The sequence below is a fragment of the Indicator indicator genome, chromosome 12, assembly GCF_027791375.1.
Source record: "Indicator indicator isolate 239-I01 chromosome 12, UM_Iind_1.1, whole genome shotgun sequence".
Classification (NCBI taxonomy): Eukaryota; Metazoa; Chordata; class Aves; order Piciformes; family Indicatoridae; genus Indicator; species Indicator indicator.
In genome coordinates this window covers 702,211-714,470 of record NC_072021.1, presented here as the reverse complement: position 1 = coordinate 714,470, position 12,260 = coordinate 702,211, and the positions used below count along the sequence as shown (strand labels likewise).

The 12,260-nt window shown below is 37.2% G+C and overlaps 1 protein-coding gene across 37 annotated transcripts in view; it reads right to left on the bottom strand.

Moving 5' to 3' along the window:
* Positions 1-12,260, bottom strand: part of RIMS2 (regulating synaptic membrane exocytosis 2) — a 387,973-nt gene that overhangs the window by 164,870 nt on the left and 210,843 nt on the right. For all 37 annotated transcript variants that reach the window (XM_054385548.1, XM_054385557.1, XM_054385553.1 and 34 more), the window contains 5 exons: positions 11,541-11,660; positions 9,628-9,727; positions 8,347-8,470; positions 6,006-6,052; positions 4,728-4,840 (listed from right to left, as the gene is read on the bottom strand). In XM_054385548.1, the coding sequence (XP_054241523.1) occupies positions 4,728-4,840; positions 6,006-6,052; positions 8,347-8,470; positions 9,628-9,727; positions 11,541-11,660 (504 nt within the window). The remainder of the gene's footprint in view (positions 1-4,727; positions 4,841-6,005; positions 6,053-8,346; positions 8,471-9,627; positions 9,728-11,540; positions 11,661-12,260) is intronic.

The window sequence follows — 12,260 nt, the reverse complement described above, 5'->3', positions numbered from 1 at the left end:
CAAGCAGAGTTCACACACCAATGGCTTTGGTTGTTTTCTAAAGCAAGTTAAAAGTTTTCTCTTTTCTGCAACTTTAAGAGGTGTTTCTGTAAAAAGCCCTCCTAAATACTTTAAAAACAATTAAAAGAAAATTAGGGCTACCTGGTATGAAGGTATAATGGATGTGTGTCAATTCTCTAGCAAGCATGACAGAAATTACTTTCAGTATACGCAGAGAACCCTTGCATGAAATGGGATCAAGAGTATGAGCAATCTTAGTAGTTGACAGGAAGCGGGGGAACAGTAGCATGGGAGTAGGTCACAACCACCACAGCAATCTGACAGATTTGAATCTCCATTGTCTCTCTGCTCAGTTTTCCTGAGGTTATTGTTCTATTTCAAAGTGATGGAAAGAAGCTCCCCTTCAGTATTCACTTCCACAAGAAACCTCCCCAAAGTACGAGGATAAGCAGCGTGATGATGCATCTGCCAGCCTCCTGACTTAGCATGCACGGATGCTGCAGACATCTGTGCCATCAAATGTGCAAAGTAATCTGTTCTCACACCAAAGTGAGAGGGCAGATCAGAAAATTTGACAGTCTGGGATTTGTCTGATGTGCTCTTGCGCTCTGCAAGGTGCAGCAGCTGCACGCTGCCCCCCATTCTGCACAGGCAGTGCTGCACAGCCCAGTGTGTAGGGGGTGCCAGAATGGGACCTACTCAAGTACAATAACAGTAGATCTTCAGCTTGCTTCTGCACCACATTGCAAGAGAAATACAGATATCCCAGAATATCACACAGTCCTGCGAGGAATAGATATCTGCCACCATGCACCAAAAACCCTGGCCTGCCATATTCTGCCTTGGAGGATGGAAAGCAACAAGCACATTGCTTTGATGTCACAGCAAAGGCAGTTTACTTCTGCAGAGGTAGAAATGGGAAGAAGGAAAACATGAAAAGGGCAAGGGGAGAACATCTCATACTTGATGTCCCTTCAATTTGGTGAAATAAGATGCCCAATATTCTAAGGATAATTAATACATCTGAATTTTATTGCTTTATCAAATATGTACAGAAAAAATCTGTTGAAGTGGTTCTGTGGTTCAGCTGTTCAAGGAAATAGATTAATGTTATAAATGTCCTCCCTTTTCTGTTAAAATTTCCATCAGGATAAAAATGAAATATTATCATTTTCTATCTGTATCCATTTATCATGGTCAAGTCGTGTTATCAGTCTCTAACTTGACTGTTGCAAAAGCATTCCAAGTTCATGCAGTATTGAAAAAGCAGCCAGAATGCAGTAATGAAGAGCACTAACACTTAGAGTACTGGCTTTTGAATAATTATATGAAAGGAAAAACAAAGCAGTGAAAAACCACAGAAACAGAAAGCAGACAAAGCAAACAATAATAAACCAATAGTTGCAATAACAGTCAGGTACTCCCCAAAAGAACAATGTGGATCAAAAATGACATAAAATAAACTGCACAGAATACAGATAAATTATTTATGTAGCTTAGTAAATTATGACACACAATAGTTTTTACCATAGCTGCACATAATTTGCTCAGTTATGTATTTGGGCAGAATAATTATTAATGGAAAGATGATTTCCTAGCTATGTGAGATAGTTTGTTTCATGGGAAATCCTATTAGCCAGCTTTGGAGTGTCACTGTAACCTCAACAGAAGAAAACATGTACACAGATCAATGCCAACACAGAGGAAAACACGTAACACTGCACAGAGTAAGACACCCCTGAAGAATAGAGAGGCATTGCTACAGCTGAACGGCCTAAAGCCATACTGAACCTAGAGAAATACATTCCCAAACACTGTCACTACAAACCCCCTCGAAGAATATGAGGCACTGTCTGGATAAGGATATCCAAGTACTCAAATATTTCAGACCTCTACCCTAGCTGTGGCTATCTCCACTTCTGCCCACAACCCCTGCATTTCATCGCTTACTAACCACAGCTGCCTTAACAGCAAGCTGTCAGGACTGCATGGTGTTGTCCAAAAGCAAAGAGAATACAGGAAACACTTCCAAATCTTGCCTATCATCCCTTTCCCCCCATATTCATCTCACCTGTCTGAGTCCAGCCACCATGTCAACTGGCCTGTCACTGCCACAAGTGACAACATCCTGCCCCCAGCCACTGCCAGGAGTACTCAGCATAAAGAGTGCATTCCCAATTGCGTTCAGAATTTAGTATTTCCTTCCATCTCCTCCTTATTCAGCTATCTGGAATGCATAAATGTATCACCATTTCCAGCATGGAAAACCAAAATACTGAATCTGGTCCGTTTTGTAATGTTAAACCTAAAAAACCCAAATTTTAACTTGAGGAGATAATTGAAATTAAGCTTTTCCCTATTACTTCACCTTTGCTAAAGGTCCAAAATCAGAAAATTTCATAGTGCATTCTAATTTTTAACAAAATCTCCAACTCTACAGTGTAGAGTTGTGTTGTTTTTTTTCCACTAACTCTTCCAAAGTTTCAAAACTGTTAAAAGTTAATAAAACAAGAAACCAACATTTTAAAAAGTGAAAAAAAAATTATTCATTGCCCTACCTTCAAGACACTCAAACCTCTAAATTTGACAGCAATTTGTGATTTTTCAAAATTAACTTAAAACCTCAGATCAAAAAGGAACTACAGAGATTTAGCAGATTTGAAAATACTGTTCCTGTGGAATACTTCAATTCTTTTAAAGTCCTATTTTTCTAAAAAAAAAAAAATGTATTTTGGTTTTTCACATTTCAATGTGCTCAGTTAGGTTCCACATTTTGTCACAAGTGAGACCTTTGACAAGCACCCCTCCTTGCAAAGCAAAAGCTTCAGTGCCAGCCTCCCAAAAACTTGAGCCAACACAGCAGCAGGAGCTGGGTTGTACCACTGCAACACGGAACAGAGCTATTTCCTATTCTTCTTTAGCTGCTGGGGTAAGATAGGCATCCAACTTTTCAACCTTGCCACTAAAGTTTGGTGTTGAGAGAGTGGAACCTCAGTTTAGAGAATTCCTGAGCCTTTCTGACTTCAGTGCCATTCAGCTGGAGCTGTGTGTTCTCAAATACCAGCTGGTCTCTGAGGGAAACAAGGATATTGTGTAGTAGGGAGTATTGTACACAACTGCAAACAGTACATAAGGGAGTACAAAGAGGACAAGTAGGAAAGATCTTTAAATGTCTCCTGACTTTATTTGTTTTTCCTGAGTTGGAGAGAAATGCAATAAAGGTATTTATATCTTGAAGTAAAAATAGAGGTGATCCCTGCTTGAGTTAAACACTGAATTTATATGCACTGCTGAGAGAGAAAAATCTTGTGAATTCTGTTATTCTCAGTAAACTTGAATGTACCTCCAAATCTCCTGATAAAATTCTTATGCACCACAAACTGCAGTATCCTATCAATCCACAAATCAGCAGGCATACTGCCTTTGCTATAAGATCCTAATCTTCAACTCCTGAAGATTTTGCTTCTGAAGTTTAGAAAGTGAGAAAGTTATTTCTGTGAGGTTCCTCTCTGTAGCATCATTCCTCAGTATCTGTGCACTGGATGTCAGAGCTAACCCTGCACATTGAATGTCATGCTGGGAGGTAGGAACCAAAAATTTTCCACATTGAGCCAAAAGAGATTTCTTTTTCCCTCTGTTTCAACTATCAAAAAGTTTTGCTCTCTTGTAAAACTAAATTGGTTTTGAGAAGCCTCGGTCTGTATATTTTTACAGTTCCTGTTCATGCTCCCTTCTCGTTGTAGTCAAGATTTCTAGTTTCCCATTTATCCAAAGGATTGAGTCTTTTAAAGAAGTTAAGTATAGTAGCTACAGAAAATTAAAAATGATACATTGTAGATGTCTGGTCTGATAAGCAAAACAAATAATGTCTCATGCACTGCAATATGGAGCCAACATTGCTGCTAGAGGGACAAAAATGCTTCTGCCCCTCCTCTCTCAACAACATAAACTCTTTCTGTGAGACCTTTAGCTTAGATTTTATGCATATTTTTATGGCACATTCATTATCTTAACACAGACCATGTTTTCAAACTTTTTTAACACCACTTTTACATTACTCCCATTCCATTTTCCTCTCCTTTTCAATGTCTACCAGGCCACAGCTGAGCACTTTTGGGAAAAAAAAAATATCACACTTTGGTGTTGTGACACAGAAAGGTGTAGGAAAACCCAAGCTCTTCAGTTTAGTTCATAAAATTACCCTTTCAAAGAAAAAGTTCCTCTAATGAACTTTGCTCTTAACGAGAGTGAAGAACAAAAGTGAGTAAAACACTGCTACAAAGAACACAACATAAGCAACCAGTCAAAGGGATGTCTGGAGAAAGGTATGGATGAGAGGTAGTGCATAAGAAATAAGTAACAGTAATGTCTAGCATATGGGTAAGAAATTGACCCACTGTACGAGTTGAAAAACACCCATCAGCACAAGCATAACTGGAGGGCAAGATTAGACCTTTCTGAAAAATTCACTCCACCAGGCTATCCTGTACATGCAAAACTATATTTATCCAGTAACTAATTCAATATATAGAAAAACTCCCAAAAGCTGATGAAATAGAATGTTCTTAGGAAACTACAGCCCTGTCTTCAGCGAGAGATAAAGCATTAACAACAACAAAATACATTAATCTAACAAGAAATTTCTGTTAGAGGTAGCCTGGACTCTGCAGTGAGAGTTGCATATGCTGCAAACACACAATATTAATATCAATGAAATGTTTACATACTGAAAGTTGTCCAGACAAGAACTGTGGAACATCCCTTAACATGCCAGGACTCATAGGAGAAGTCACTGAAATAGAAGGTCTGTCCATTTTTTGAGATTCAAATGAACTAGAACCTGTAAAAGTATAAATAAAAATATCTCATAAATAGTAGGATTTATCCATTTTTCCCAACACTCTTTACATTAAAAAAAAATCATAGAAATATAACGAAACATAAAATAAAGTTGTGGAAAATTGAACTTTTTCATCTCTTTAAAATTCCTGAATAACGATACTCAGACTTTTGGTGCTCAGAGGCGAACAAAAGCTTTTATTTCTAAAATGAAAAGTAGTTTATTCAAGTTTTTCTGCCTATAATTATGTCAGTAAGTTGAAGGACCAAAATACCTAAAGAGTAAAGCATATACTTTACTGTGGTCAAAGCAACTTAGAATTCTGGCATTATCTTGTACCCAGACTGATTGTTGATTTGGGCTATACCAAACCATCAGGACTCATGCAATGTCTTCTATGCATTTTGTTTCAAATATAGAAGGTCTGCAAATTCAGAGGACAATTTATGACGTATAGAGCTGAGTAAAAATCACATTTTTATCAATGCAAGTGACAGTCCCCATCACACAGAACAGAAAACTGATGCTGTTTGAAGAGTTGGCTGATGAATAGCAAGTTATTGGAGGAGCTTTACATATTATAACCAATTTTATGCCACTGCCATTTATTCATGGCTTCTATTATTAAAAAAATAAAGCTCTGAAACAATCAGAAAAAGTAACCCCAGGCTGAAATCCACCTTATCAGTGCTAAAGCAAAGTACAAGTTATTTTTCCCCACAGGAAATACTGGATAAGCCAATTTAAAGAGTGCTGAATGGTTCTAATAGAAGTAGTAGAAGTATTCTGATTTCCAAGTAGCTATCTCTCAGGTTGCAAATAAAGAACTTTTCAGCTCATTTCTTAGTTTATAAGGTTCAGCTGAAATGCAAACCAAACTGGAAATATAAAAATCACTATTCATGTTCTTCTATTTTAGTTAGCATTAGGCTTTTTTTTTCCAGGCAAAACCAGCCTAAGCTTATAACCAAATGTCAACTCTAAATCAAAATACTTTGACTTTTGATAGTTTATTATTAAACAGAGGTAGATAGAGTAAAATGACATATTGAGACAAATACAGACAAAGAGATGAGAGCTATACTGACTGTAGATGACATTTTTCAACCTCTTTGTGCTTACATAAAAGAGAGAGAAATTTTCCTACCCCACAATTGAAACTTACTGGACTCCAGCTGTGCATGTGTGCTGTCAGGAATTCTGGGAATGTCCCTGAAAGCAGGAAAATTAAGACAGGCTGATCCTTCATCTAACAAGCATATTCAAATTTCAGTTATACTACAGTACATCTCCAGCCACCATGGAATGTCTCTAGAAAGGTATATGATCTGCTGGCTGTCTTCAGCCACAGGGAAGATTTCTCTTTTTATCCAGTATAAATAACTTCATTGGCAAATTAAAGCCTGCAGAACAAGTGGTTTGGTGGGTGCAGAAGAGAGGCTGTACAGTCATAAATAAAACAATTCAGTAAATAAAATAAAATGAAGCAACCAAACAACAGAGTTAACAGTAACACAAATTTAAACCATTTAAGAGGGTATCAGTTGTTCTAATTGAAATAATTACCACTTCTGACACCTGGTAAAGCTGAACTTTTAATGATTTAAAATACATGAAAACTTCATTCCCTGGGGCAGAACACAGCCCTATGGTGTTAAGTTTCCTTGGGCAGGCATAAGCTATTTGTTTCTCTGCAGAACAACTTTTTAGCTCTGATCTAGCTCAGTTCTTCAGAATATGTGGCAAGCAGTTACTGCTGAAAAAGGCATCTTGAAAGTCCCCATCACTAAAGAAAGGAATTACAGATGATCTGGTCTAATGACAGCAAGTGGAGTACATGGTAACATAACAGAAGACACGATGGTAAGGAAGGTAAACAACAGAGAGTAAATATAAAAGTGCAAGGAAAGAATACAGGAGGGTTTGTACAATGAAAAGAAAGCAGAAAGAGGAGAAAAAAATTAAAATGGAGTATTTTCAAGACATGAGCAGTTCCTCAAAGTTTTTGCTTATAAACTTTCTTTGAAACTGTGAAAGATCTTTATGAAATTAATTTGAAGCCTCCCTTTCTTGTAATGTAGTCTGCTCCCTAACATTATTTTATAACTACAACTCCCATGTTATGAAAAGGGCTTTTAAGATAGGCCTTCACAATTTGATATGTATGTAGGAGATGACCTCTCATCTCACCGGCAGGATAAAGCAGGTTTTGTTATCATCAAGTTTGCTTAAAATTGTCAAACTAAATTAAGTTCCTGCACATAAAATTCCTGATGTGGTCAAACCCATTCTGTTCCTCTTCTAGCTGAAATGATAACAAATTACTCTCACTGAAATTCCACCCCCACATTATATGGTTCTAGATTTTTTTGTAGTACTTCTTAACTTGACTTGTTTTGTTACCTGTGCTTTCTTGTATGAGAGTAAGATAACTGTGTGCATCTTATACCAAAAAATAAAAGGGAATAAATATAATTATTAATTTTTCATTATAGCATCATAGAACAGTCCAGATTGGAAGGAATCTTGAAAGACCATCTGGTCTACCCTTATGTAGAAAAAAGAGCTTAGATGGGATCACCTAGCACCCTGTCCAATTGCATCATATACATCATCAATTCCTCAAGGGAAAAGAGAAAATTCTTAACAACTGAAAGCATCTTCAAACTCAGTGATAAGCATCTCCCTCTTCACAACGCTGCTGTGATGGGCTAGGGAACTTTCAATGGAGAAGTAAAAAAGCCATGGGTGGGACTCCAGGCTGTAGGAGCTTGGAAGAAAAAGAAGAGACGAAGAAGGGGAAGCATTCACAGCCTCATATAATAAAGCAACTATTCCTATCTAAACTTAGTTTTATTGTGCATAATGAGATAGGTCTCCAAGTCAAGAAAACTTGGCGATGTAAAGCACCAAAGAAAAATTCCCACACAATGCTAGCTGTTCATCCAGACATGTACTCTACCAGATAATAAACAACCATTTAATGAATTTCATGTGAATTTAAGACTTTCCAAAGCATATGGATTATGTCTTTAGCATGTTGTATTTTGTGCAAAAATTCTACATTACAGACTGTCAATAAATAGAATTCATCATCACTTCATAGGCCACATCTGAATATATAACATTGTTTTTAATGTTATTATATAGATACAGCAATGCAGAAACAGAAGTAAAGAGTCAAGAACTGCAACAATAACACAGAGTTTCAAAGCTAGTATAGCCTGGATCAATAACTAGAAAAACACAGAAGGGAAACTATTTTTGACCATATTATCACAGAACAACTGCAATTCTCTTGAGAATACAAAATCTGATACCAACTGTTTTTTACTTACTGAGGAGATCAATCATTCTAGCTACATTACTGGTTTACAGAATTTTGCCTACTGTTTTACTGCTCATAATGTTTGGGAATCTTTTTGATATGCTCTGCCCTAAAAGTGAAATTTAGCAACATTTTTGCCATATTTGATACCAAAAAAAAGAAAAAAAAAATTACTTACCCTATTGGTCTTGAAACAACCAGCTCTACTTGTGGCTCAGGTTTAGATTCTAAAATGATGTTATACACCTCCTCAAAAGTGGCTCCTTGTAGTATTCTCCCATTCCATTCTAAAACTTCATCACCTATAATTTCAGTAGAAACACCCTGCTTAGGAAGTCTGCTGTGGATTTTACTTACAATGACATTCTAATGTCAGTTTACTGAATTGTGAAACCTGTGTTGTAGAACAAATTTGGAGCCCTTCATTCAGGAAAGTCCTGAGCATTAAAGGTTTTCTTTATCTCAATTTCAAATATGCAAAGTTCAGTGAAACAATAACAACATCAGTAGGACCTCTGTTAAATTAGATATAGCTCTTATTTGCCTTTGCATCTGTGGATTACAGAAATCCCAACATGCTCTTTAGAAAATGCAGATCCTTAAAACAGCATTATCTCATCAACTCACTATTTTGAAGATCCATTTACCTCTACTAGTTCAGTAGTGAAGGATGAGATAGTTCTTATGGTATTAGTTAACATTTCTTGCACATTCTCCCATGTGGAAATCCCAGCCCCAGGTTTGCATGTTGGGATAGAAGCAGTCTCTTACCTGAGCTGCTTCTCTTTGCAATAGCTTGGTTTGCTCTAAAGAAAATGACTGGGCAGGATATCAGTGGAATATTATTTTAGGAATAAAAACATGATTAAATTGTTCAAATATGATTTTGAGCAACATAAGAATTTATCTATTTCATGACAGCAGTAATCACAGGGTCAGAGGATGTTAGAGGTTGGAAGGGGCCTCTGGAGATCTTGGAGTCCAACCCCCTGTCAGACCAGGACCACAGAATCCAGCACAGGTTGCACAGGAATGCATCCAGACAGGGCTTGAAAGTCTCCAGAGGAGAAGACTCCACAACCTCTCTGAGCAGCCTGCTCCAGTGCTCTGGGACTCTTACAGTAAAGAAGTTCCTCCTCATGTTGAGGTGGAACCTCCTGTGCTGCAGTTTCCATCCACTGCCCCTTGACTTATCACAGGGTGCAACGGAGCAGAGGCTGTCCCTGTCCCTTCCTTCCTGACACCCAGCCATAGATTAGACATTGATTAGATCCCCTCTCAGTCTTCTCCTCTCCAGACTAGAAAGAAATGTCAATAACCTATTAACAAAATGTCAGGTTAAATTCTGCAGTAGCTCCTCACGCCTATTTAACATAATTTGACATCTAATTAAACTTGCTTACTTGTTCTCACCTTCAGAAAGCCAAGTCAGCAGTTCAGCTCTGTAGCAGATACGTACCTGGTCTAAGATGCCCCACGGTATCAGCTAAGCTTCCTTTTTTAACTTTGGTGATAAATGCACACAGCCGACCTGATTCAGTCATCTTTCCTCCTACTACCTGTTTCAAAGAGGAAGTATTTTCACAGCATGAAAATTAGTTTCAATTGCTTAAATGTTCTGGCAACAGAAAGAAGGATTCAGTTATTTCCCTGGTTTTCAGGTAGCCCAGGCAAGACAGATAGGTTTGTAAAAACCCACCCCAAGACTTCTGGCTACGACAAATTCTGTTTGCACCCAGTGTGGCTGCTTGTGTAACTCAAACACTATGCAAAATGCTAAAGCTTTTAAACTTTAGTAAAGATATTTATAGTGTTTCACTGTGTTATAAATTACCACTCAAAAAGAAAAAAGTTAAGGTAATTGGTCATTAGACAGCTTACTTCGATGATTTTTAACTGCAAACAGATATTATGCAGCAGAACTTGTGACATCTCACTAAGTAGGAAACATCTCAACAAATTGAATTTACTTTGGCTGAGCAAGTCATGATGAAGATTTTTACTTCAGGAAACTTCAACAGGTTTCACCTTAATTATTTATCTTAGAATCAGGAGAGTCACATACCAGAATTGGTTGTAACTTCAGATTCTTAAGGTTTCTTAACAGTCTTCCTATTGGGATTTAAAATTTCTAATCTAAATCCAGTTTAGGCTACTTTCAATCAAGTAAATATTTGAAAATCTACTTCAGGTATAACTGCTGAAAATCACTTTTTTCAGGTATCTGTCGAGATTTAAAAGTATCTTGAATCTAAACTATTCATGATGCTCAGTGAAGAGTTTATCTGTGTAACAGAAGATTTTAGAATTTTAAACATAGAAGTCTCTACAGAAAGTACTTCACAATCGCACTCTGAGTCTCTCCTCTCTTGCATTTTCAGACACTAAGACAAAAACACACATTCAAAAAGTGGCTTCTCTACTGACTTCAAACTAAAATGATTTGTCAATTAAATACAAATATTCAAAACCTTCCAAAGCATGCCAGTGTAGAAGTAACTACACTGATTGGATTCATCTACAGTGTTTGACTATAGACTAACCTGTGTGCCCAAAGCAAAGTCAGTGTCATGCTAAATAAAGAATGGATAATTAATCAACTTCTGAACAATTTCTCACAAGGGTGTTGAATCAAAATAAGTACAGGCTTGTTTCTTTTTCTGTGGATAACTCATTTTCATTTTACAGTATTGCTGGAACTGCACATATCAAGCAAAAATGTGATCAAGATATGAGCTAGAAATAACAATAATATATTAAAAGAGTACTGCATCATAAAAAGGGGGAAAAAAAGATACAAGCCCACTACTTTTTTATAATGTACAATAAAGATTACACAACTTTTTGCTTTGTGTATTTAAAATTTAGCAAATCAAACAATCAGAGGGGGGGAGTGTGCAAAATAGCCAGAAGGAGGCTCTACAATTGGCAGGCTTTGCTCTGGATGGAAATGTCATTACTTTCCATACATCCCCCCAAAAGAGATCTTTCTTTTTTTTTTCTTTTTTCCACATTTCTCCCTTCTTTTGGAGAAGAGAAATTATACCATGGTACGGTGCTTAATACTGAAGAAAGCAGACAGGTCTTGGCTTGCCCACCAACGATGCAATTAGTACCTTGCAGGGCAGGCATTCTCAGGAAACTTGTGAAAACATGCCTAGTCTTCCAGGAAAAAAAAAAAAAAAATGGAGCTTGTCAGTGGCACTGTAAAATTTCTTTTATTAACTAAATGTAAGAGGTCTGTCTGGTAAACTGGAGAATAACGAGACTTTGTAGCTGCCACCTACACTGGATAACACGAGAACACTTTCATTATAAAGTTAGGTGGTTTAACTGAGAGAGCTGTCAGCAGCAAAATTATTCATTACTAACCTTCAATCCCAGCATTGCTCCTGAGTCTCTAGGCACACTTCCATCTTTTAGTCGTTTGTTTAACAAAATCCGCCCGATGAGACGGTCTCCGTCTTTGGATGGTTGCCAAGTCACTGGATGCTATCAGATGGTGTCAAAGGAAAGCACAGTGAATAGGATTGCAAAGAAAAATACTTCAGTAATACTTTTCATGTCCTGATATATACATATATATATATATGTATTTATTTTAAATGTCTTGAAAGTATTATGATTACACTGGTATTTAATATAATAACATTACCTATTTCACTAAATCCAATTTGTAAATGTCTAGTAATGGTCTTGGGTGTGTTGAATGAACACCCATTGACAACTAGACATAGTTATCCATGCACAGTGACAAAGACAGCTGTAGAGCCCTCCTATAAGAGCAACACTTCAAAAGAAATTTAACTCAAATCAGAAATTTCATGTAAGTTCCTCCTTCTTCTTCCACTATTCCAATCATGTCTGATTGCTCTATGACTGACAAACGCTTTCAGGGTTTTATCTTCTCTCAGTAGTGGGATATTAAATGTTACAGATTACATTAAAAGGAATAGTCATTGCTCCAAATAAATAGCTTCTTTCTGGAACAGGTTGCCCAGGGAGGTGGTTGGGCCCCATCCCTGGAGATAGTCAAGGTGAGGCTCAACAGGGCTCTGGGCAGCCTGATCTAGTTGAGGATGTCCCTGCTGA